The sequence below is a fragment of the Dendropsophus ebraccatus genome, chromosome 11, assembly GCF_027789765.1.
Source record: "Dendropsophus ebraccatus isolate aDenEbr1 chromosome 11, aDenEbr1.pat, whole genome shotgun sequence".
Lineage (NCBI taxonomy): Eukaryota > Metazoa > Chordata > Amphibia > Anura > Hylidae > Dendropsophus > Dendropsophus ebraccatus.
In genome coordinates, this window is record NC_091464.1 from 80,741,682 (window position 1) to 80,767,874 (window position 26,193).

The 26,193-nt window shown below is 45.4% G+C and overlaps 2 protein-coding genes across 3 annotated transcripts in view; both read left to right on the forward strand.

Annotated features, from left to right (window-relative positions):
- The window catches only part of PIGA (phosphatidylinositol glycan anchor biosynthesis class A), a 40,227-nt gene extending 37,167 nt beyond the window's left edge, over nucleotides 1-3,060 (forward strand). Inside the window, exon 9 of one of the 2 annotated variants that reach the window (XR_011358863.1) lies at nucleotides 3,015-3,060. The gene's annotated coding sequence lies outside the window, so the exon portion shown is untranslated. Of the gene's footprint in view, nucleotides 1-2,748; nucleotides 2,771-3,014 lie in introns of those variants that run through there. The other variant, XR_011358864.1, reaches the window with a different exon arrangement.
- Nucleotides 3,061-5,539: 2,479 nt separating this feature from the next.
- Nucleotides 5,540-22,734, forward strand: ASB11 (ankyrin repeat and SOCS box containing 11). The gene is made up of 7 exons (XM_069945708.1): nucleotides 5,540-5,742; nucleotides 8,181-8,260; nucleotides 10,106-10,213; nucleotides 10,421-10,571; nucleotides 18,077-18,211; nucleotides 20,642-20,833; nucleotides 22,593-22,734. The coding sequence occupies exons 1-7, from the start codon at nucleotides 5,565-5,567 to the stop codon at nucleotides 22,715-22,717; spliced, it is 969 nt and encodes a 322-aa protein (XP_069801809.1). The 5' UTR covers nucleotides 5,540-5,564; the 3' UTR covers nucleotides 22,718-22,734.
- The last annotated feature ends 3,459 nt before the right edge of the window (nucleotides 22,735-26,193 follow it).

Below are 26,193 nucleotides of genomic sequence, written 5' to 3' on the forward strand. Positions count from 1 at the left end.
AACTGTTCCTATTGTCCTTTATGGGATGTTCTCCTGCACACTCAAACTCTATCCAGTCACTGCTGACTGTGTGGGGATACAGCCTGGTGACAAAGAGAATAGAACAATGTTAGAAATATGGAAGAACAGCACAGTTATTGAAGGTTCTATAGATTGTGACTCTCTTATCCAATTGCAGGTTTTAGAGCAGCTTATACTGCTTGGGCCCCAGGACCAGCAGGTATTGCAGGGAGATAGCAGTATATTACTGTATATCCTTATATACAGTATATGGGGCAGGGGGCTGCCCAACACGATTGCCGTGTACTTCAGCCTCTGCTTCCAGCTGCTGCATTTATGTTGGGCAGCCTCCCCCTGTGTACTGTATAAAAGTAGAAACAGAAATTAGTATGCATGTAAAAATTATACTTTTATTTTATTAAAGCAATGTGTTAGTCTCTGGATTAACCCCTTAATTTATGCTGCTGATTTATAGTCATACATTTTATATTTCTAATTTACACTCTATGCAAAATACAGTAAGTGCAGAGTGTGTAAAGCTGTCTATTGAATGGATGTAAAATCTAGAAACTCTGTGAACAATATTCTTTTTTAGATTATGGGTTTAACTGAATCACTGTCAAGTGAATCTGTTTAAATGCACATTTTGATTTTCCTTTACTTTTATTTTTTTAATGTTTATATATTTTGTTATGTAATATCAGCAGTGATGTAATAAAAGTATATAGAAGTACTTGTCGTTATCGTGTTAATTCTATATTCTTTAAAGTGTCACTGTGGTTATAACTTTCAAAATCTAAATCATCAGTAGATATACAGCAAGTTTGCAATTTACATTATTTTTTTTTTTTTAAGGTATCATGGAAAACACGGCACTTCCTGTTTTCTGACTCTTCTTTTTTTGTGGAAAAAAAAGTCAGAAAACAGGAAGTCCTGTGTATCCCAGGTAGGGATGGTCCGAACCGAGTTCGGTTCGGGTTCGTACGAACCCGAACCCTCGGTAATGATTCCTGCTATCTGCCCGCTCCGTGCAGCGGGAGGGCCGCCTGGAAAACGGGGATACAGCCATAGCCATAGGCTGTATCCCAGTTTTCCAGGCGTTCCTCCCGCTGTATCCGCCCGCTCCACGGAGCGGACAGACATCGGGAGTCTGCTACCGAGCGTTCGAGTTCATACGAACCCGAACCTCGGCAGGTTCGGACCATCCCTAATCCCAGGTCATCTGAGCGCTCACAAGGCAGTCATGTTGTGGTGTATGCTCGACCGGTCACTTGCTAGATGGTGCTGTGTGACGCCACTTCTATGGTGGTTGGTCGGGATATAGCTCAGCCAGATGTTAGGCTGTCATGACGCCAGTGCTGTTTGGGCACACAGGTATAGTGGCACACCTGCTTTTATTTTAGATAGGCTGGCTTTCCCCTTTCCCCTGTGGTCTGTAACCTGCCGGGCTGTTTGGGGGTCCCTTGGGTACTTATCACGGTGGTCCAGAGTGGAGTTGTGACCCACCTAGACTATTGGTACTGCCACCCACAGAAAGGGGAAATGACCCAAGGAAGATGCAATGGCTGTGTAGGTGCTTAGATAATAACCACTGAGTCCAGTTACAATAAATAAACTCTTCTTTACTGCAGGAAGGCTTAATGCAGTGATATACAGTAGGATCTTGACTTGATAAGATCCTTGAATCTGAAGCAATCTGATCTGTGCTGGGAGTTTAGAGAGAGAGGTATAGTTGTGCTGACTGAGTTGCATGCTGAGAGGTAGAAGAGGTTCAGAGAAGTAGAGAGGAGGATGTTGGGAGAGTCCCAACTCAGGGCAGAAATGTGCTCTGCTGGAACTTTAGAAGTAGAATACTTGCTTAGTAGAGAGAATACTTGTGACCGTGTTTTGACTCTTTGATCTTTGCACCACCTATTGCCCACCAGTGTCAGGCGACCCGTCCTAGAGGGTGACGCAAGCCCCAAACCTTGTTACCTGGGATGAGCAGACTGGTCAGAGTTCTCTGACACCCGCGCTGTGAGAAAGAGTATGTAGGCTTCTAGCAACCTTGCTCTATCCGGATCAGTTCCTTTCTTCTGTTGGATACTGTCCTGCACTTTTAGACTGGTTCTCGGCATGGGTTGGGGTGATCCCTGACTTGTCCTCTCTCAGCACTGCATAGTGTATAGAAGTGCTGCTTTTAAGAAACAAGTGCTGAGGTGTCTCTCATGTGCGTCCGTTCTCTACAGAGACCAACCAAAAAGTGTCCACAGGAGACCTGGCATAAGCCAGGGCCCTCTTTGGCTACTACAGGGACCGTTCTTTGCTTGCGTCCTTCCTCTACAACAACCAGAGTAAGACTTACTAGGGTGTGGCTACACTTCCTCTCCCCATGTGACTTCCTTCTACAGCATTTGTAAGGTGTGCTGTGAGTAGGTAAGAGAGTGCAAGAGAAAAAGAAGGGCAGAGATAGGTAGAAAAGAGAAAGAACTCCTATTGGTGCACAGATCCTAAAAACAATAACCCTTTAGTTACATGCTTAGTGCAATACTTAGGTGCACAATATACATAGCGACAGCGACATCTAGTGGTAAAACTTAGGTACTACTTCATTACCATTTTTTCTTTGAAGTACAGACTTTTGCGAGGGGTATAAAGACTAGAAACATCTGTGGTGGGTCACCACAATGTGATTCATAGAAATGCTTAGCCTTGACTCTCTGTACTGGCCTGAATTCCTGTGTTTAGTCTGTTTTTTTTTTCCACCAGTACAAGTCAGAAAATCTGCCTTCCGGAGACTGGACCTAGATTTCTGGTAAGTATAGCATGATAATAACAAAAAAAAAAATAATGAATGTATAAGGCAAACTTGCTTTATATCACATCTACTGTTGATTTAGATTTTGAAAGTTATAACAGGTACACTTTAAATAGACATCCATCTGTCTTAGAGAACTGATGTATTTTAAGGAAAATAATGTGATGACATTTTGTTATGAACGGTATGACTGCAAGAAATGTTTGTGTTTTTAAAGCTAATTCACATGGCTGCTACTGGAATCTTCACGGAATATCCACAGCATTTCCAGGTATTTTGCAAATGTAGTCTTTTTTAAAGGGAACCAATCACGCCGAAATTGCCCCCATTGATAAGGAAGCGTGCTGGTACATCAGCCAGCACGCTTCCCAAACATCCCCCTGTCCCCTCTGTCCCCTCTTTTGTTAGCCTGTAATCTTACTTTTGCGATGTCCCGCGCCGTATGCTAATCAGCCCTAAGTAGTCCGGGTGGGCTGAACTAGTCAAGGTGGGCTGTACTAGTCACGGGCCTGGGCGCTGTAATCACGCCCAGAGGGGCGTGATTCAAAGACCTTCGCTCCACCGACGTCATCTCTGGCCCGCGTTCACGTCGGCGGCGCGCCGCGTCTTTCGCATGCCGCGCATGCGCAGTACGGCGGGAGAAGACGCTGACGTACTGTGCGTGCGCGGCGTGCGGAAGACGTCGACGTTGGAACGCAAGCGCCGCTAACGTCTTCCGCACGCCGCGCACGCGCAGTACGTCAGCGTCTTCTCCCGCCGTACTGCGCATGCGCGGCATGCGAAAGACGCGGCGCGCCGCCGACGTGAACGCGGGCCAGAGATGACGTCGGTGGAGTGAAGGTCTTTGAATCACGCCCCTCTGGGCGTGATTACAGCGCCCAGGCCCGTGACTAGTACAGCCCACCTTGACTAGTTCAGCCCACCCGGACTACTTAGGGCTGATTAGCATACGGCGCGGGACATCGCAAAAGTAAGATTACGGGCTAACAAAAGAGGGGACAGAGGGGACAGGGGGATGTTTGGGAAGCGTGCTGGCTGATGTACCAGCACGCTTCCTTATCAATGGGGGCAATTTCGGCGTGATTGGTTCCCTTTAAGGAGTAGTTCACACACAAAAAAATCTTTCAAATCAACTGGTGCCAGGAATTTCTAATTTACTTCTGTTTAAAAAAAACCCACTACTTATCAGCTGCTGCATGTCCTGCAGGAAGTGGTGTATTCTCTCCAGTCTGACACAGTGCTCTCTGCTGCCACTTTTGTCCATGTCGGGAACTGTCCAGAGCAGCAGCAAATCCCCATAGAAAACTTCTGCTCTCCAGAGTAGAAAGAATACACCACTTCATGCAGGACATACAGCAGCTGATAAGTACTGAAAGACTGGAGATTTTTAATAGAAGTAAATTACAAATCTTTGGCACTTTCTGCCACCAGTTGATTTGAAAGAAAACATTTTTTGGCGAGCTATACCTTTGGAACCACTCTGACCCCTTGAGGTTTGACTTCCCAGAACATGTAAAAGTACATTGCAGTATTCAGGATTTTTCTGATTGGTAGTGAAATTTTAACTATGCTACAAGGTACTTTTCCATATATACACTCACCGGCCACTTTATTAGGTACACCATGCTAGTAACGGGTTGGACCCCCTTTTGCCTTCAGAACTGCCTCAATTCTTCGTGGCATAGATACAACAAGGTGCTGGAAGCTTCCTCAGAGATTTTGGTCCATATTGACATGATGGCATCACACAGTTTCCGCAGATTTGTCGGCTGCACATCCATGATGCGAATCTCCCGTTCCACCACATCCCAAAGATGCTCTATTGGATTGAGATCTGGTGACTGTGGAGGCCATTTGAGTACAGTGAACTCATTGTCATGTTCAAGCAGAAATCGAGACTCATCAGACCAGGCAACGTTTTTCTAATCTTCTACTGTCCAATTTCGATGAGCTTGTGCAAATTGTAGCCTCAGTTTCCTGTTCTTAGCTGAAAGGAGTGGCACCCGGTGTGGTTTTCTGCTGCTGTAGCCCATCTGCCTCAAAGTTGGACGTACTGTGCGTTCAGAGATGCTCTTCTGCCTACCTTGGTTGTAACGGTTGGCTATTTGAGTCACTGTTGCCTTTCTATCAGCTCGAACCAGTCTGCCCATTCTCCTCTGACCTCTGGCATCAACAAGGCATTTCCGCCCACAGAACTGCCGCTCACTGGATGTTTTTTCTTTTTCGGACCATTCTCTGTAAACCCTAGAGATGGTTGTGCGTGAAAATCCCAGTAGATCAGCAGTTTCTGAAATACTCAGACCAGCCCTTCTGGCACCAAAACCATGCCACGTTCAAAGGCACTCAAATCACCTTTCTTCCCCATACTGATGCTCGGTTTGAACTGCAGGAGATTGTCTTGACCATGTCTACATGCCTAAATGCACTGAGTCGCCGCCATGTGATTGGCTGATTAGAAATTAAGTGGTAACGTGCAGTTGGACAGGTGTACCTAATAAAGTGCCCGGTGAGTGTATGTGTGTGTATGTATGTATGTATGTGTGTGTGTATATATGTGTGTGTATATATATATATATATATGTGTGTATATATATATATATATATATATATATATATATATATATAAAAGTTTAGGCGTGTGTGATGTTATGGTTTCACATAATAAAGAGAGATATTCTGAGAAGTCGTCCAGCAGTGGAAAGTTCTAAAATAGAGATGCCAGAAATAGACTGCCACAGTCCAAGCTCCAGCCGGAGGCTCCGCTACAATGGAGAGTAGTTCTATCCTTCTGGCCTTTACTAATATTTACGTGGCAATATTTGCCTTATTCTGCTTTAAACTTTTGATCAAAGTTTCCCTGGCTCTACTCACTCATTTCTACATTGTCCGAGGGAACCGCAAAGAAGCCGCCCGCATAGCCGAGGAGATTTATGGCATAACACAAGGTATGGAAATCATATGTATTCTTAGTACCTTGTTGAATAGCTTTACATACTGTACATCTGTCTGAGATGGTTGTACATTAGACTTGCTTTTCCGCGTCTGCCGTGCACACCTGTATATAATATTACTGGACAATATGAGTGTTTACTCCTCACAGACTATTGATAAGTGATCACTATTTATCAGGATTCAGTCTTGTGTTAGTAATAATAGTGTTTGCAGTAGTTCTATCACAAATGCGTTTTGATCCATTTTTTTATGAGGGAAGTCAATGAAAAAACAGATGCACACAAATGCATGTTTTTATTTTTTTGTTGTTGCAAAAACGTAGTGTAAACCCAGCCCAACCTGACAGGCACTGGCTTTCTCCTCTTAATCATGCCGTGTAATACAGCTCTAACTGTAAAGGACAAGTCCGGCGAAATTTTTTATTACAGTAGTGTATTTAACCCCAAAAATTATACAAATCACCCATATACACTTATTACGGAAAATACATATAAAGTGCTTTTTTCCCTACACTTACAACTGCATCAAGGCCCCACTTCCTGGATAACATGGTGATGTCACTTCCTGGATAACATGGTGATGTCACTTCCTGGATAACATGGTAATGTCACTTCCTGGATAACAGGGTGATGTCACTTCCTGGATAACATGGTGATGTCACTTCCGGGATAAAATGGTGATGTTACAACCCGACTCCCAGAGCTGAGCGGGCTGTGGCTGCTGGAGAGGATGATGACAGGGGGACACTGAGAATCCCTCTTCCATCATCCTCTCCAGCAGCCACAGCCCAGACAGCTCTGGGAGTCAGGTCGTGACATCACCATTTTATCCCGGAAGTGACATCACCATGTTATCCAGGAAGTGACATCACCATGTTATCCAGGAAGTGAAGTATTGATGCAGTAGTAAGTGCAGTAAAAAAGCTCTTTATAAGCATTTCCCGTAATAAGTGTATATTGGTGATTTATATAACTTTTGGGGGGCAATACAATACTTTAATAAAAATTTTCGCGGACTTCTCCTTTAAGAACTCTGAAGGAGACAATGAGAAAATGTCTTTGTGTACAACCTTTGCAAACAAGTTGTGTTGTTTGACCAGCAGTGTCTCTCCAACTTCTACATGTAAGTTCTTTGAGTGTAGAGGGGAGGTGTGCAACACATTACATTGTAAGACACTGAGGCAGGCTGGATTCCGAGCAGGGTCTGTGGCGGGGGTACTGCTTGGCATTTCCCAGTGTGACCAGGCCTTTCCACTGTAAACCCTGTGTGCTGTGTATCAGCTGTATTTACTTGCATTTATCAATGAAATTCCCAGCTATACTATTAGTTGTGCAGTTTAGATTTAGGGCCCCTTTAAGTAGGCAGCTCTTGGCCGTAGATGAGATTTAATACTGGGGCTGCGGAGAGGCGGCTACCGTCCAGCCACGTGATGTTTTGCTGTCAGTCCCCAGTCCCCAGCTGCTTCACCAGTGCTCTCTCTGTTTGCTCCAAACTGGCTGTCTATGGAAGCACAGATGTCTCAAAGAGACATGGACTGTCTGGAATAACGTCTTTATCCTGGGAGCTAAGAAATGCTCTTTACGGTAATCACATCTGCCACACGTTCCAGGGAGGTATGTTCACACAGTATAAGGATTTAGTTACGGGCTGTATGCAGGAGAACATACAAGTATATATTAAGGGAAAGGAAGATATATATGTTTAGGTTTAAAGAGGTACTGTAGTTTAGCAAAAAAAAAAAAAAAAAGAATACTTCTATTAAAAAACTACTAGTCTTCCAGTACTTATCCGATGCTGTATGCCTTGCAGAAAGTGGTGTATTCATTCCAGTCTAGGGAGCAGGAGAGGTTTTCTGTGGGGATTTGCTGCTGCTCTGGACAGTTCCTGACATGGACAGAGGTGGCAGCAGAGAGAACACCACTTCCCACAGGACATACAGCAGTTGATAAGTACTGGAAGACTGAATTTTTTTTTTAATTAGGAGTAAATTACAAATCTCTGACACTTTCTGACACCAGTTGATTTAAAAGAAAAACATTTTTGCCGAACTACCCCTTTAAAAAAGATTTGTAGGCTTTCCTGACAAGACTGGTTTACAAAATACTTTAATTACTCTTCAGATTTATAAGGCTGGATTTTCCTTTCAATTCGTCATTTTTTAAGGGTGGGTTTACATATATCAGGTGGTCCTGTATCTTTATTTTGATGATAACTGATGCCACATTTTGTCTCAAAATAACAAAAGTCTGTGCCGCTCCTCCCCTGGTGCCTGGAAAAGCTGGATCCAGCCCTGGTGAACTTCTCCCAGTTTAACAGGACTGGATCCAGTCTGTTAAGCCAACTGCAGAGCTAACAAAGTGATTCACTGTTATTCCTGTACATTTGCTCCTTCTCTAGTTTCAGCCATGTTTTTGCCATGTACATTTTGCAGGTTCTTGGGCAGACAGATCTCCTCTACATGATGCTGCATTTCATGGAAGACTTTTGACTGTCAAAACACTGATTGCTCAGGTACAGTATGGCAACGTATACCCACAATTATCCCACATAAAACCGAATTATCGGGTATCTATCGAGCTGGTGTTGGATTGCCCCCTCCATCTAATGTGGGTCCAGATTCTCATACAATAATAGTCCCTAGAGGTTCAGTAGAAGGAAAACCCATCAAAAACTGACTTGCAGCTAATTCCTGGTTCATGGCACAGGCCCCAAATATATCATTATTTCTTACACATCACATCAGAAAGGTTTGCCGACTTGTACCATGTTCCCAGTGGGTCCACGAATGTAGTTTAATAGTGGTTGTCACTTTTGGTCCATTCCCTGAATGTTCACTATTTTTATGCATGGTTTGAAAGTTATTTTTATTACTTTCAGCAGATCACACTATAGAGCCATCACAACCATAACAGCTCATCTATCAAATTGCCCCCTTCTCATAATTGTATATACAGTATATATGTATATTTATAGCCACATCCATGTACTTTTTGTAATTATGGATCCATAACAAACCCATATAGAATCTATAGATTACCATGACGCAATGCACACAACCATATATATTGGTATATCTGTGTACTGTCTAATTACGGTTTTTAAATTATGGAAAGTTTGGAACCTATAGAATCCTATGGGGCAATGCACACATTCTTTTCAGGTTTTGTATATATTCAGAAAGTCCTGTCTGTACAAAAATAGTACATGCACTTAGGGTCCTATTTAGAGATGAGCGAACCGGGTTCGGGTTTGAGTCGATCCGAACCCGAACGTTCGGCATTTGATTAGCGGTGGCTGCTGAACTTGGATAAAGCCCTAAGGCTATGTGGAAATCATGGATATAGTTATTGGCTGTATCCATGTTTTCCAGACAACCTTAGAGCTTTATCCAAGTTCAGCAGCCACCCGAACCCGGTTCGCTCATCTGTAGTCCTATTACATGGGCCGATGGGGGCCCGATAACAACTGTAAATGAGCGCCGATCTGCTAGATTGGCGCTCATTTACTGGGCCTATTACACGGACTGATAATCATTTAACAAGGGCTGCAAGGACATTACCAATGTCCATGCAGCCCTTGCTTAAACTATATACTTTACTCATCCACGCTCCAGGGCTGCTTCTGTGGTCCGCTTTTCCCCGGGTGCCGCACGCTATAGCTTCAGAGCGGCCTGTCAGCCGCTCCTGGCCTGTGATTGGCTGAGCCACCTGTCAGCTGACAGGCCGCTCTGGAGCTAGAGTGAACGGGACCTGGGGTTAAACGGACCGCAGAAGCAGCCCTGGAGCGTGGATAGGTAATGTATAGCGCCGGCCGTGCACCGCTATTACACGAAGCGGTGCGTGGTTGCAGGCATAAATCATGATCAAAATCAGCACCTGCTGGAAGCAGGTGTAGATTTTGTATGCCTGGCGCAGATTCGGGCACCCAGTCGCCCGGATTCACTAAGAGGCGTGCACCTCTTAAGGTATCCTGCTGGGGAAAAAGGGGCAGGGCCTAATATAAGACCGGCGTTCTTGTATGCTGGTCTTCGTAAATCCCACCCATGGTATACACTCCAGCCCAGGATTCCTAGCGGCGCCGTAGAAAACTGACATGTCAGAAAAACCCTGTCATTGCACACTATGGAGCGAGTGGCTCAGGCCGCACACTGCATAGTGTGCATTGGGGAGTTCTGATGGGGGCATGCACGGATGCACGCGCATAAGAACTCAGCGGCGCAAAAGATTATCCAGCTGGTACTGCTGGTCACGGAACGGCCAGTCTCATACTTAATATGGATGTTACAAAGTCTATCAGTTTCAGACCGTTTTGACAGTAAATGGGTTTCCTAAGGCTTTCTTTCTTTTTCCTTTCCAGGGGTTTAATGTGAACATTCTGACAATAGACCGGATTTCTCCTCTTCATGAAGCTTGTCTAGGAGGTCATGTGTCTTGTGCAAAAGTTTTACTGGAGAACGGGGCACGTGTGAGTGCGACCATCCTGACTACTCGGTGTGCAGTACTAGAGTGCCCACTAGATGGCAGGAATGCAGCTAAAACAAAGCATTGTTATTGCATCTCAATCCAGACAAGTGTCTTCTAGGATCCCGTGTTATAGATTACACAGCCTAGTGATGTATGGTTCAGAAGCACTTCTTAACACATAACTGATTCTATTCTGCTTCCTCTCCAGATAAACATTGTGACGGTTGATGGAATCACTCCTCTGTATAACGCCTGCAGCAGTGGTAGCGTTGCTTGTGTTACCATGTTATTGGACCGTGATGCCAAACCAGAGCTGGAAACTCAACTTGCCTTTCCCCTTCACGAAGCAGTTGTTAGAGGTAACTTATTACACTTGTAAGTACATCACCATTTTTAACATATTTGATATAGTGATATATTCCTTCTCCTGCACTTATGCAAAGAGATTCATATATAGTCCTGTTCTTATGCAAAGTCATACATTCCTATCACTACTGTCAGGTGAGAACTGGATGCAATTTGTTTGCAGGTTAATTCACTAATAGACTACTTCCAGCACACTCAAAGGAATATGTTTTTCGAGCTTCTAAAACGATCCCTTTTACTATTGTGTCATAGTGAATGTTCAGGATTTATGATCTGCTTATTCCAGCTACAAAAAAGAAATACATGTCTGTATATATTCTGTGTAGTGAGAAGGTGGAAGCTGCAGATGTCAGTATAACACTGCACATCTTCCTGAATGATCCGCCCAGTGTGACTGCAGGACCAGATCGATAATAAGTGACTGAATTTAACTTTTCCTTAATTGGCGGCATGATTGTACATTTCACATTGACATTGATGGTCAGAACGTTCAAGAATCAGGAGGGTTGTATTGGTAGAAATCTCCATCAGATTCTCAGCAGTAGCTTTTGCAGACACTGATTCTTTATGGGAGGTTTACAAAGTGTGTGTGTGTGTGATTGGTGCTAGCTTGCATCCTTGCTCGGACCCATATCGGGCTGTGTTAAAGGACCCTAAGACTTTTTTTTTTTTTTTTTTAATGTATTATTTTTATTCATTCATTTCAAAAGACAAGGCAACACGCCTATTACTATACAAAATATAATATACACTCAATCAATACCTTATAACCCCCCCCCCTCCCCCTCCCCGGCAGAAGAAGAAAGAAAGAAAGAGAAAAAAAAAAAAAAAAAAAAATTCCCCTCTAAGTTTTCCAATCCCTCCAGACCTTCTGAGATCTCCTAAGAGCTTTACCCGAGGCCATCTTAGCTAAATTCATTTCATACGACCTAATTTTGTTCACTAGTCCACACCATTCTTCCACATGTGGGGCCTTATCGCTGAACCAATGTCGTGCTATAATCACTTTTGCTAGTGCAAATACTTTATTTAGGAAAGATCTTACTCCACCATCATCCACATACCCTGAAAGCAACATATCCGAGACCTTATCTCCTACTCTAGGTCCCACCAACCCCTCTAAGTGCCTCCTCACCTGAGCCCAGAATATCTGGGTCTCTGGACACTCCCATAGCATATGAAGAAACCCGGCATTCTCCTGCCGACATTTAGGACAGTTAGAAGAGCCTCTACAGCCTCTAGAGTAAAGATCTCGTGGAGAGTAGTATAGCCTAAGAAGTATTTTTAATTGTATTAATCTAAATGGAACATTAGAGATGGAACTAGCGATATTCCCAACAATATTACGCCATTCATCCTCAGATATAATTCCAATCCGTAGCTCCCATTTTTGTCTTATCCTCTCCAAGAGAACCCCACCTTTTTCTAAAATTACCACCTTATAAATACGAGCCAGATTTTTTTTTGCCCCCCCAGTTAAGCTTCTTACAAAATCTATAACAAAATGTGAACTAATTTGAAACAAATTTTTATTCTCCGTGAATCGATAGGCATTTCTTAACTGTGCATATCTAAACACATGACCACCCAATAGGCCGTGAGAGTGCTGAATTTCCTTAAATGAGAGCAATCTACCCTCATCCAATATATCTGGTATATTAGTGATACCTCTATCACCCCAAAAACCTGTGTCATTTATTTTACAAAATTCTAACAAATTTACATTACCCCATAAGGGGGTGAAGGAAAAACTACCCTTAATTCTACATATTTTCTTGAGTGCTTCCCATGCCTTTATAAACATACTAACTTGCGAAATTAAATTATATCCCCCAAATCCAGCTTCTACTGCTCTAAACACATCTCCATATTTATACCCGACCAGGTCCATAATATATTTAATCACCGGTGCCCCTTCTCCCTTAACTAAGTTTTGTATAACAATTGCCAAAAAATATACCTGAAAATCTGGGAGGGCCATACCCCCTCCATTAACCGGGAGCGTCCAGGCCTCGTACCCAACTCTAACCCTTTTACCCGCCCAAATAAAAAAATTCATAAGCCGGTTCAATTTCTTGAACCAAGCTTGCGGAATCCAAATAGGGCAAGCATATAAGTAATAGAGCACTTGCGGAAGAATGGTCATTTTAATTATGGCCATTCTATCTGCCATAGACAAAGGGAGTTTATTCCAGAACTCTATTTTCTTTCTCAATTTTCCAAGAAAAGGATGCAGGTTCAGCTCCATGTACCTTTCTACTTTCCTAGATATTTTAATGCCCAAGTACTCCAAAAATTCACCATCCTTTAGCACTGTAAAGTTCCCCTCAAAACTGGATGTATCTATATTCATAGGGAGTAGCACAGACTTTCCCCAATTAATTTGGAGCCCTGCCACTGCTCCAAACCCCGAAACTAAATTTATTACTTCATGAACGGACTGCTCCCCACCCCTCAGGAACAACAAAATATCATCTGCGTACAAGAGCAGTTTTTCATTAGAGCCCTCCAGACCAAATCCCACTATCTTTTCAGACTGTCTCACCTTAATTGCCAATGGCTCAATATAAAAAGCATATAACAGAGGCGAGAGAGGACACCCCTGCCGGGTTCCCCTAGACAGGTCAAACCACTCGGTCATAACATCATTATACAGGACCCGTGCCCTTGGCTGAGTGTAAAGTAGCATTGTCCATCTAACAAAGTCCCCTCCCAACTCGAATGCACCCAAAACCCTCCAAAGGAACTCCCACTCCACCATGTCAAAGGCCTTCATGGCATCCAGGGACATGATGGAGTGGGGCCCCCCCTCCCCCAGCTGGATATTGGCAAAGACCCTGGCTAAGTTGTCAAATATAAGTCTACCGGGTATAAACCCTGTCTGTTGCTCCTTAATAAGAATCGGTGCAACCCTAGCTAAACGTAACGCCAGGACCTTCGCCAAGATTTTATAATCAGTATTAAGCAGCGATATTGGTCTGAAGGACTCTATTCTATTGGGCTCTTTATTCTTTTTTTCAATTAAAACAATTCCAGCCTCCCTCATGGAGCTGGGAAGCAATCCATCCAAACAGGATTCATTGAACGTGTAGGACAGTGCCGGGAGGAGGATATCTGCGAACTCCTGGTATATCTTAAAGGGGAGACCATCCGTCCCAGGGGCAGATTGACCGGAACATGCACTCACTGCCTGTTTCAGATCACCCACAGAGATCGGCTTGTTCAACTCCGATCTCAGCGAGGGATCCAATTTCGGGAATGAGATTTGCTGCAAAAAACTATCCATCTCTTCAGATGTTCTCCTACTATTAGAAGCATAGAGATTACTATAAAAATCATAAATAATAGATTGAACTCTGTCCCTATCCCCTGTTAATTCCCCCTGCTTATCATATAAGCGTGATATATAAGTTTTATTCTCCTGCGGGGAGATATTACGTGCTAACCATCTACCCGGTCTACCCGATTCCAAAAACTGGATTTGGCCTCTAAAAAAATTTTTTTGCTGAGCTTTCTCTCTCAGGAAATTGGAGTACTCTCCTTGAGCTTTTTCAAGCTCAACCCCAAGCTGCCTCGAGGGGTCTCTGCTAAACTGCTCTTCAACTTCCAAAACCTTTCCTTGTAACTTATCCTCTTATTCCCTAAAAATCTTTTTACTATTTTTAACCTCCCGAAACAAGAGTCCCCTCAGAAACGCCTTCATGGAGTCCCAAACTATTTGAGGCTTAGCGGAGCCCTGATTAATCTCCCAGAAGCTTTTTAGCTCCCTTTTTATCTGATCCTTGTTATCAATTATATTTAGCCAATGGGGATTGAACCTAAATGGTCTCCTGGGGCCCAATTGCATCCAGGGGCCATTCAGGACCAAGACCATAGGTGAATGATCTGAAATGGACCTAGCCTCGTACCCTAGTCTGTGTACCCAGTTAAGTAATAGCTGATTACAGAAAGCAAGATCTATACGAGAGATGGACTTGTGGGAACCACTAAAACAAGAAAACACCCCTTTTTCCCCATATAGTTCCCTCCATATATCCAACCACCCTACTTCTTCTACCATTTTAGCCAAAAGGGTACGTTGTCCAGCCTTCTGAGGCTTTCCTCTTCTATCAAGGAGAGGGTCCATCACACAGTTAAAGTCCCCACAAATAACCAATGGCAGGGACCCCCTTCCATCAAGGAACTGAGTTAACTGAATCAGAACCTGTAGGGAAAAAGGAGGAGGGATATAGAGACACGCAAGAATCATTTCCACATTAAACAACTTACAATGCAAAAAGATATATCTTCCCCTACTATCTATCCTCTTACTTATAACACTAAACATAATACTTTTATGTATATAGATAGAGACTCCAGACGAGAAGCTAGAAAAGGTGGAGTGAAACTCCATAGCTGCCCATTTTCGCCGAAGTTTATACAGATTCTCTTGAGTACAATGAGTTTCAAGTAAACAAACTATAGCAGGTAAATGCAAATTGATCCTATCAAATATAGCGCATCTCTTAGATCCCTCCCCCATCCCCCTCACGTTCCAGCAGTAAATTTTACAGCTCGTCATATTCTAGAGAAGAAAAGAAAAGAAAAGAAAGGAAAAAAAAAAAAAAAAAAAAAAAAACCCTCCCCCTTCCCTCATCTGCCATCCCACTCCACCCCCCCCATCCAACACCTCCATCCCTCCCCCTCCCCCACCCAAACCCCCAACCCCCTAATTGTCTCTCCGTGCTCCTAAAAGCCAGAGGGACTCTTCCCATTCCGTATACCAACTCCCCACTCCCCCTCCCTCTCCTCCCGCTCTCCACCCGCCTCCAAAAGGATATACAAAAGGATATGCAAAAATGGCAATTGCAATACAGAATCAATAACCCTCACTGTCTAGCCATTTAAGAGCATCACTAGGATCAGAGAAAAAATGAGTGACATCCTTATGGATAATTCTAAGCTTAGCTGGAAAAATCAAAGAAAAAGAAATATTCGCCTGATGGAGTCTTTTTTTTATATCCCGAAATGCAAGCCTCTTCTTCTGGGTAGCCCTAGAAAAGTCCGGATAGAAGGAGACCTTCGCCCCATTATAGATTATTTGTTCCTGTCTAGCTAGCTTAAGTAATACATCTCTGTCACCAGAACAAATGGTTTTAAAAATCATAGTCCTAGGAGGACTTCCAGGTGGCAAAGGCCTGAACGGCACTCTATGCGCTCTCTCCAGCGCAAAAAAACGTGAGAAAGCGTCTCTGCCAAATGTCTCTTCCAGCCAGGTTGTACAGAACTTGATAGGGTCACTCCCCTCCGCCCCCTCAGGGAGGCCAATTACTCTCACATTTGACCTTCTAGAACGGTCCTCCATTTCATTAATCCTGTCTTGAGAAGTCATCAACTGCTGCGAGATATCTTGGACCTTTTTCTGTAAATCCACAACCCCTTTCTCCAAGGGGGAAATAGCTTTCTCACAGTCCACAACCTTCTCTTTAATTTTAATCATGTCCCCTCTAATAAGACCGATATCAGATGAGAGGGCCCCAACTGTTAAAGATAAGTCCGACACCGCTTTATTACAAGTTCTTATTTCATCAAAGATTTTATCCAGCGTAATTTTTGGCGCCTCATTACTCGGCTCCAGCGACCCCTGGGGCTCCTCCCCCTCCTCTTGCAGGACGTCAAACCTAGACCCTGTCTTGGTAGCCTTTTCAACCAGTGGGGAGGAAAGTGGGTGATTGCGAATTTTCCCACCTCCAACTGGGGAGTTCAAAAATGTATCCATTTTAGGGGAGACACTGCTCCCTATTTTTTTTTGCGCCATTTTAGGGGCCATTGTAACTAGGCAGATCACTTTCCCAGCTGTTCTATCTGAGGGAGCTGAGGGAGGACAGAGAGGTATCACTTTAGGTCAGGGATGTCCTGCACCACAGAAGACCAGCCTGATAAAAAAAACAAAACAGGGAAAATAAGCTTCTCCCCTTACAGCATAGTAAAAAATCACTCAGGCCTGCAAATGGAGTTCACCCCCAAGTCCACAGTCCAAATCAGGCAAAGAAAAAAACAATTCATTGAAGAGAGCTAACTCTGGAGATCCTGCGTCTCAGCCAGCAAGCCCCCACCGAAGCCCCGGGGGGGAAGGCAGGGCGCGCTCACACCACGCCGAGCCCCCCTCCCCCCCGGCGCCCCGGCCGGAGATCACCCCCGCCATCACAAGATAAAAGGACATAGCTCAAAAATCCGTTCTTATACCACGGCCGGCTAGAACATCACTGTACTCACAAAGTCCCGAGTAGGAGAGAGCGTGACCGAGGAGAAGCACCTCCAGGATGAGGACCGCACACGCAGCCGGAGCAGGGGACCTTCATACTCCAATGAGCGGTCACGTGCTTCTAGCTGTCCTATACAGCGCCTGTCCGGCCGCGCAGGTTAGTACCTCTATCAGTGAGTGTCCAGCATCAATCGGTCTCCCCATGCCGCGGCGCTTCCACTGCATCTTACTTTATTTCCGCCCTCAGTCCGGCTTCATCCAAGGCAGCCCAGCCGAAGGGGCCCTCTCATAGTCGGTCAGGCGAATCCAGAGCGGCACATAGGGAGGCAGACAGAGTCCGGAGGAGCAGGGGAGGAGCAAGGCGCCGTGCGTCCTACCTCATGACGCACCGGAACCCCCACGCGACCCTAAGACTTTAAGTGGATTCCACCATACAGCCTCTGCTTGATGTTCTGCCAGTCCCATAGACTCAATGATATTGGCAGGCGGACGGTGAAATTTGCTTGCAAAACTCATTGAGTCTATGGGACTGGCAGAACTTCAAGCAGAGGCTGTGTGGCGGAATCCACTTAAAATGTCTGCGCATTTTCCGCAGTAGGAACATACCCCTAGTTGTTTAATCATGCAGAGCCTAAAAAGTTTTCAAGTTGAAGTTTTTGAAAAAATAAATAAAATCTCGATATTGCTGGCCATCTAAGCCAGTCTACACCAGGTCTTGGGTGCAGATGTAAATTATAAGATATCTTGTGCACGGGGAGGACACACCTTCCTTTTCCCATCCACTTGCCGAGTGAGCGCAAATTGTTTGAAAAGTTGCACAATTTTTGTGTAAGCCAGGGCTTTACACAAAAATGTACAAATTTTTTTTGTTAGCTCTAGTCAGAGCCGTCTTTCCCATTGGGCAGGGTAGGTGGCTGTCACCGGCTGAGGAGGCATATGCTACATTTGTATATGGTGAGCTCAGCCTCGGAGCCCCCTCCCATTCCCCCCTCCTCACAAACAAATGGAGGCCAGAAGGCTTGTGCATATTCGATTTCAGCTACCTGGCCCTCTTGTTTTCCAGGAGATAAGCCACCACCAGATCTGCCTGCCAGAGGCCTACCTTCACAACACATGAATGTTCAGCTTAGCCAAAGTTAGGTCTCTTTCAAATTGACCAAAAAATGATTAACAGGTAGCGGCCTAATCTTGTGGTCCTACTGAAGAACAATGGGGGTCACTTTTAATGGCATTTCTGATCTTTTGTTTCTGCAGGTCACAGGGAATGTGCAGAAATGTTAATAGCATATGGAGCAGACATTGAGAAGGAGCTTCAGAACAGCGGTACCCCTCTTTATTTGGCCTGTGCCCATCAGAAGACAGACTGTGTCAGGAGACTCCTTGAATTAGGTAACCATGGCTCTGTGATGTAATATACCACCACACTACAGCCACGTATTTTTCTCATTAGTTACGGTAGTAGATGCATTTGTCCATGTTGCTCACAGTAACATACATTTAGCTCTATATTAGAGAGACCAGAGATCTAATGGTGTCATAGCAACATCATAGTTGCCAACATTTGGAACATTTTCCAGGGACACTTTAGTTTTGATAGTGAGGGGTCCGTGGATTATTGTGGCTGTGGTGCTGTGCCCTTGTGGTGGTCTGACACTGGTTGATAGATGTTATCAGTGTTGCTGTACAGCTCAGCCAGTGATGGTAGTGTCGTGACGCCAGTACTAGTCCAGCACACAGATGTGGTGTTGGTACCTGCTTTATGTTGTGGCTGGCTGTATTCCCCAAAATGGTTGCTGATCTGCCGGCCTGTCACGGTGGTCCTGAGTGGCAATTGACCCATGGTACCACCACCCACAGAAAGGGAAAAAATAACCCAAGGTGTGTGGCTAGTGTGCGTGGGTACTGGTGCGGAGGAAAGGATGACTGAGTCCCAGTGATAGAAAAATATAACAGCTTTACTGTACAGTCCCTTGGTAATACAACTTTGGCAGCAAATAGATGGACTCTAACACAGACTTTGGTGCTTGAGCTCAGTGGTACTTAGGAGATGCTTGAAGTAGAGTAGAGGTAGTTGTAGCGGTGCTTGTGAAGTTGAGAGTAGAATAGAGGAGTTTGTCAAGGGAGTCCCAACCCAATGTAGCAATGTACTCTGCCGGAACTTAAGAGAATACTTGAGAGTGAGAAGTTTACTTGTACCCGTGTATAGACTTTGGTCTGACCACCTCCTGCCCTTCAGTGTTGAGTAAGTCGTCCTCCTAGGGTGATGCAAGCCCCGGTCGTGGTTACCTGGGTGAACCTAAGCTCCCAGGGGTGTTACAGTTACCTGAACTGCAAGATAGAATACATAGACCTTCTGGTAGCTTTGTCCTATCCAGGCTAGTCCCTCTTGTGTATCAGGATACTGCCCGACACCTTTTAGACTGGTTCACAGTGTGGGTGGGATTTTTCCAGACTCTTCTCCTATTAGTGTTTAGAACTAGGTGTCTCTAGCTGCATCTGACCACATGTATCTTTGGGTTTATTTACACAGAAAGATTATCTGCCAAAGATTTGAATCCAAAACCAGGAACGGACTATAAACAGGTATCAGGTCATAAAGGAAAGCCTGAGATATCTCCTCTTTTCAAATCCATTCCTGGCTTTAGCTTCAAATCTTTGGCAGATAATCTGTCAGATAATCTATCAGTGTAAATGGACCCTTAGACTAGACTAGACTAAACTGAACTGCTTCCTCACAGAGCTAACTAACTCCTCCTACTGGGTGGTGTGTGTATGTAGAGTAGGGATTGGTAGAAGAAGAAAGTGCATTTTCCTATAGGTCAGCACTGAACACATGGTACAGCAATAACATTAACCCATTGCTAACGTCAGCTGTGCAATATATAGTAACGTAACACTGACATCTAGTGGTGAAACTATGAAATACTACCTTCATCATCACTCAACCTTGAGTGAGAACTTTACAACAGGTGCCTAAGGCACTTAACAGTGGGGCGCCAAACGCTCATATAGTAGATAGGTCTCCTCTGTGCCTCCATATAAAAGATAGTACCTTCTGTTTCCAAATATAATACTTAGGCCACCTCTGTGCCCCCATATAGTAGTTAGGTCCTTCTATCCCCCCACCTCACCCTCCTAGGTAGTCTCCCTGGTAGGTGGTCACCCCCCTGTAGTTACCCCCCCCCAGTATATAGTTATGTAGTTTTTCTCCCTGTGGGTAACCCCACCCTGATAGTTAGCCCCTTCTCCCCAGTAGGCATCTGCTATAGGTAATCCACCTGGACACCTCTTTAGGCAACCCCCATTTAGCCCCCCTCCCCCATGATAGGCATTTTCTTGTTAGTTAACCCAGGGTATCCCGTGTGTAATAAAAAAAAAACCCAAAAAACCATACTCCCTGCCTGCAGCGCTCATCCAATTCTCTGATAACTCATCTCTCTGCTCTGCACAAGTGAAATCACTCATGCGCCAGGGTCTGGAAGGAGAGGGTGGCCTCTTGTTGTCAGAGGTACTGTCAGAGCGGGGAGCAATGGTCAGTGCACCTTTTAACTATAAGCACTCATTACAATGGTTAAAACAGTGAATGCTGGCAACTATGCAACATAATGATTGGGCCATCAGTTGTTGATTCAGTAGAAAAACTAAGCATGAGACCCAGCATAAGGAATGTGAATGAGTGAAATTGATCTAATGGACATGCACCACAGAATGCAAATCCATCATAGTACAACTTGTAATCCAAAACAAGCATAACATTTCCTGGGTCTTCAATGGTTAAAAATATATAAGGAGTCATTTTTTATTATTATTTTATTATAGGTGCGAATGTAAACCATGGTAAACAGCGGGACAGTCCACTTCACGCCGCAGCTAGAGGGACAAGTGAGGGGATCGTCAAGCTGCTTATTGACTATGGAGCTAATGTCAAGTATAAAAACATGGAGGGAAAATACCCCATTGAACTATCAGTACCCAGGAGTCCAGTGGAGCGAGCCCTTCTGGTTGCAGAAGGTAATGAGACAGATCCATACCATGTTTATATTCATCCTCTGCGGTTTCTTCTTTTAAACTTAAAAAATAAAATATCCCAAGATTACAATTTATCACCTCCAGTTAATTTCCATCCGCCCCATAGAGAATGAATGGAGTGGCAGCATACATTCCATTCACAGCGGGATTTTTGTTCTTGTGAAGGGTGGGGGTCACAGTGGTCAGTCACTTATGCTAGGGATAACAATTTTGAGGGCTTTTTTGAGAAGAAATTTTTTAAAAGCCTTTGTTTTTTTATTATATGGCCATCACAGAGGGATTGTTATTCTTAGGAACCCCATACATTAGTAGAGCGCTGCAGATCAGTCGCGGCTCTAAGGGTGGTATTACATGGGGCGATTTTTCTGTGATTAACGATAAACAATCTCAAACAAACGCTGTGACATTCTTAAATTATTCACCCTATTTCACACAACGATGATCGTTACTTGCGCTCGTCCTTTCCTGGCTGATAGACCAGGGAACGAGTGAATGACGTGCTATTACACCAAACGATGTTCCAACGGTTTGTAAAGGATCAACGATGAAAATAGGTCTATGTGCTATCAAACGGTCAACAATTTCTCATTGGTCGTTTAATCTTTGCCTGCTATTACACGAAACGGTTATCGTTTAAATCCGAACGATCTAACGGTTTTTCAAATGATAATCATCCGGTGTAATACGTCCCTAACTCTAGCAGACCATTTTCATCCAAAGTAACATGGTTTGTAAGGCTGAAAAAACAATAATCAATTCAGTTCAGCCAACTGTCCTACATTGTTGATCCAGAGAAAGGGGGAAAAAAATCACGAGGTAGTCAGTTTTCCTCCCCTTCAGAAATAAAAATAGTTTCTGACTTCCTTACTGGATCAAAGACTTTTCTAAGACCATAGTGACTATAATCTGTAATATTATTAGGCTTTAGAAATGGATCTTGACACAAAGGGGAGATTTATCAAACATGGTGTAAAGTGAAACTGGCTCTGTTGCCCCTAGCAACCAATCAGATTCCACCTTTCATTCCTCACAGACTTTGGAAAATGAAAGGTGGAATCTGATTGGTTGCTAGGGGCAACTGAGCCAGTTTCACTTTACACCATGTTTGATAAATCTCCCCCATAGTGAACACTTTTAGTGAACTGACAACATTTGGTAGAAACTTGCTGCAAAACCTATAAATTGCGTAGGCAGAAGCTCTGCCCGGAGCACAGAGTAATCTCCGCATGTGAGATCAAGTTCTATTTTGTACAGTTGTCTATGAGTGAATTGAAATTTTCAAAAATAGTCGTACTAGTGAAATGGATGCTGATCAATATGTAGAAAAGTAATGCATGCTGTTTTTTTAATTTCTTTATACCAACAGCAAACACCTGCTGATATTGACCGACATCAGCAATCCCACTGATGCAGGTCATTTCATCCGCTAAATGCCGCAATCAATAGCAACTACAGTATTTGAGTGGTTGTTTGATAGGTGCCCACCCTGTCAGACTTCTAATCTGTATCAGGTTTACCATAAAGTGCACTGCAAAAAGACAAAATAACCCAAATGTGTTACGTTTTTTTAACCCAAGGATGTAACAACAAAATTGGAAAAAATTGCAAATTTTCCGGTCTTAAAGGGTTAAAGAAAAATGTTTTTGGAATAAAGTTTCTCATAGGACATCCTCCCTATAACAAAGTAATACTACAGTTTTATGAAGCAGATTTCCTAACCTTTATATTCTTTCTTCTCTAGGTCCTGCTTCCTTGGCTCAATTATGTCGCTTAAGTATTCGGAAAACGTTGGGTTCGTCTTGTCTTCAAGTAGTTCCCAGACTTCAGTTACCTAATAGATTAATACAATTTTTGTTATATCGATAAATGTTTCTGTGATCTCACCACTCTTCCTAGCTTATTCATGTTTACAATGGCTTATTTATGGCGGCACAAAAAATTATTTTTACAGCGGTTTTGTTATAAAAGTCATGCTAGTATGCAGGGTTGGATTGTAGGGAGGGAATAGGGAGCAGTTGTCCAGAAATCTCCACCACCTAGTCCTTTCCAGACATATAATAACTAGAGAAAATTTAGTGGTAAAAGGGGTCCTCTATAGGGATGGTCCAAACCTGCTTCGGTTCGGGTTCGTATGAACTTGAACGCTCGGCATCAGCCTATGGTTATGGCTGTATCCCAGTTTTCCAGGCGGTCCTCCTGCAGTATCCAACCTCACCACGGAGCGGGCAGACAGCGGGAATCATTTCCAAGAGTTCGGGTTCCTACGAACCCGAACCGAAGCAGGTTCGGACCATCCCTAGTCCTCTAAATCAGTGCTTCTCAAACTTTTTCTACTGGAGCCTCACCCGGCAAAGAAAATGATACCTGGGCCTCACCAGACTGACCAAGAGGATGCCAGGGCCTCACCATCTGTGGTTGAAGTCTATGCAGATATAAGAACTTTTGCTTAGTCTACCCTTCATTTGTCTCCTAATCTCCTAATCACATTAAATAAGTGCAGAATGAGCCAACAATGTTTCATAACCAGAGATTGTTGCAGTCAGGGAAAGGTTTGTGCAGCTTATAGTTACTTTTTTGAATACTCCCTGCCCTACTGGGCCTCACCAACAACTAGGGGGCGCCTCACTGGTGAGGCCCGCCTCACAGTTTGAGAAGCACTGTTTTAAATAAATGTTTTTACATCCAAATGTGCACACCCATACTCACCTGTCACCAATCCCCTGACAATGACATTCTGTCAGTGTTATCTTCAATGCTGAGATTATACTGGTTCTGTATCCCAACCCATAGGAAATGCGTGCTTGCTATGGCCAGTGATTGACTGTCAGGTTGGAAAACAGGAAACTGAGCAGTGGACCAGGACCAGCAGGGAAACAGTGGCAGATGAGTACACATTAGAGATGAGCGAGCATGCTCATCCGAACTTGGTACTCTTTCGAGTATTAGTGTACTTGATGGTGCTCGTTACTCGGAGGAGCATCTCGCGATACTCGAGACAATGACATCTTCCTCTTCCTGCATGTTTGGCGGCTTTTTCTCAGCCAATCATCATGCAGGAGATTCTTTGGGGGCTTGTAGCATCACATGGTAACCCTACATGTCGATAGCAGCGATTGGCTGGCCAGATCAGATGACCTGGGCATATAAGAATCAGGTCCCGCGATGCTCGCTTCAGACGCAGGCTTTATGAGCTTAGGGAGAGAGCTGCTGTCTGTCAGGGAGAGTGTTAGGGAGGAAATTAGTGTGCGGTTAGGCAGGAATCCGACATGAAGAACCCAACAGTCCTTCTAAGGCAGGCATGTCCAAAGTCCGGCCCGCGGGCCATTTGCGGCCCGCGTTCCGAACTTTTACGGCCCCCCAGGTATCCAGCAGCAGCAGATACCTTGTGGCTTTGCCACTGCCGCTCTCGTCGCCACGCCACTCTAGTGCACGGAAAAGGAAAGCCGAAATCTTGCGATGTCCGAGATTTCGGCTTTCCTTTTCGTGCACTAGAGTACTGAGTACTGACATCTCGGACATCGCGAGATTTCGGCTTTCCGAGATTTCAGTACTGAGTACTGACGGTGATCCGGCCAGCTGGAGATCTCGCACGTCGTGAGTTCTAGGGCTGGAGATTCTTACAACTCCTCAGAGGTCAAGGAGGCTGATGCAGGGCCGTTTCTTGCACCGGGCGGGCCGGGCAACGGCACGGGGCGCGGACAGTTAGGGTGTGCTGGTGGCACCCCCGGAACCTCACACAGCCTCGGTTGGATAGCGCACCAGCGCCCCCACACCCAGACTGTCACCCGGGCGCCCCGGCAGCCCCCCCACCCCAGTCTGCCGCTGCCGTGCTCATGTGAGCGCTCAAGACTTGCCCCGGCCGCTTCTCCGCATCACCTCCTGCCCGCACGTGTTCATCCAATCAGCGCAGTGCAGAGCGGGAGCGTGGGGCCGCTGCGGCCGGCTGTGGTGCACGCGTTGATTGGCTGCGTGCACCGCAGCAGCTCCACGCACCTGCCCTCTTCTGATTGGAGGAACACATTGATATGTCGGGCGGGCAATAGGTGATGCGCCGCTACTATCACTGAAGTACTCACCTCGAAGACGCAGGTGAGAGGTGAGAAGGCAGCCAGTGGGGAAGTGTGTGTGTGTGTGTGTGTGTGTTGGGGTGTTGGGGGGTAAGGGGGGATAATGTATGGAGGAGGGGGGCAGGGGGGGATAATGTATGGAGGAGGAGGAGGGGGGCAGGGGGGCATAATGTATGGAGGAGGAGGAGGGGGGCAGGGGGGATAATGTATGGAGGAGGAGGAGGGGGGCAGGGGGGATAATGTATGGAGGAGGGGGGCAGGGGGGGATAATGTATGGAGGAGGAGGAGGGGGGCAGGGGGGCATAATGTATGGAGGAGGAGGAGGGGGGCAGGGGGGGATAATGTATGGAGGAGGAGGAGGGGGGCAGGGGGGATAATGTATGGAGGAGGAGGAGGGGGGCAGGGGGGATAATGTATGGAGGAGGAGGAGGGGGGCAGGGGGGATAATGTATGGAGGAGGAGGAGGGGGGCAGGGGGGATAATGTATGGAGGAGGAGGAGGGGGGCAGGGGGGATAATGTATGGAGGAGGAGAGGGGGATAATGTATGGAGGAGGGGGGTCGGGGGGATAATGTATGGAGGAGGAGGGGGGGTCAGGGGGGGATAATGTATGGAGGAGGAGGGGGGGTCAGGGGGGGATAATGTATGGAGGAGGGGGGTCAGGGGGGGATAATGTATGAAGGAGGAGGGGGGTCAGGGGGGATAATGTATGGAGGAGGAGGGGGGGGTCAGGGGGGGTAATGTATGGAGGAGGAGGGGGGGTCAGGGGGGATAATGTATGGAGGAGGAGGGGGGTCAGGGGGGATAATGTATGGAGGAGGAGGAGGGGGGTCAGGGGGGGATAATGTATGGAGGAAGAGGGGGGCTCAGGGGGGGATAATGTATGGATGAGGAGGGGGGCTCAGGGGGGGATAATGTATGGATGAGGGGGGGTCAGGGGGGGATAATGTATGGAGGAGGGGGGGTCAGGGGGGATAATGTATGGAGGAGGAGGGGGGTCAGGGGGGATAATGTATGGAGGAGGAGGGGGGTCAGGGGGGAAAATGTATGGAGGAGGGGGTCAGGGGGGGATAATGTATGGAGGAGGGGGTCAGGGGGGATAATGTATGGAGGAGGAGGAGGGGGTCAGGGGGGATAATGTGTGGAGGAGGGGGGTCAGTGTGGAGAAGGGGGGGATAGTGTGTGGAGGAGGGGGGTCAGGGGGGATAGTGTGTGGAGGAGGATGGGGATCAGGGGGGATAGTGTGTAGAGGAGGAGGGGGATCAGGGGGGATAGT

Coding starts and splice junctions, on each gene's coding strand:
- ASB11 (XM_069945708.1), top strand. CDS start 5,565: ATGGAGAGTAGTTCTATCCTTCTGGCCTTTACTAATATTTACGTGGCA. Junction 10,214..10,420: donor TACTGGAGAACGGGGCACGT/GTGAGTGCGACC, acceptor CTTCCTCTCCAG/ATAAACATTGTGACGGTTGA. Junction 10,572..18,076: donor TCACGAAGCAGTTGTTAGAG/GTAACTTATTAC, acceptor TTGTTTCTGCAG/GTCACAGGGAATGTGCAGAA.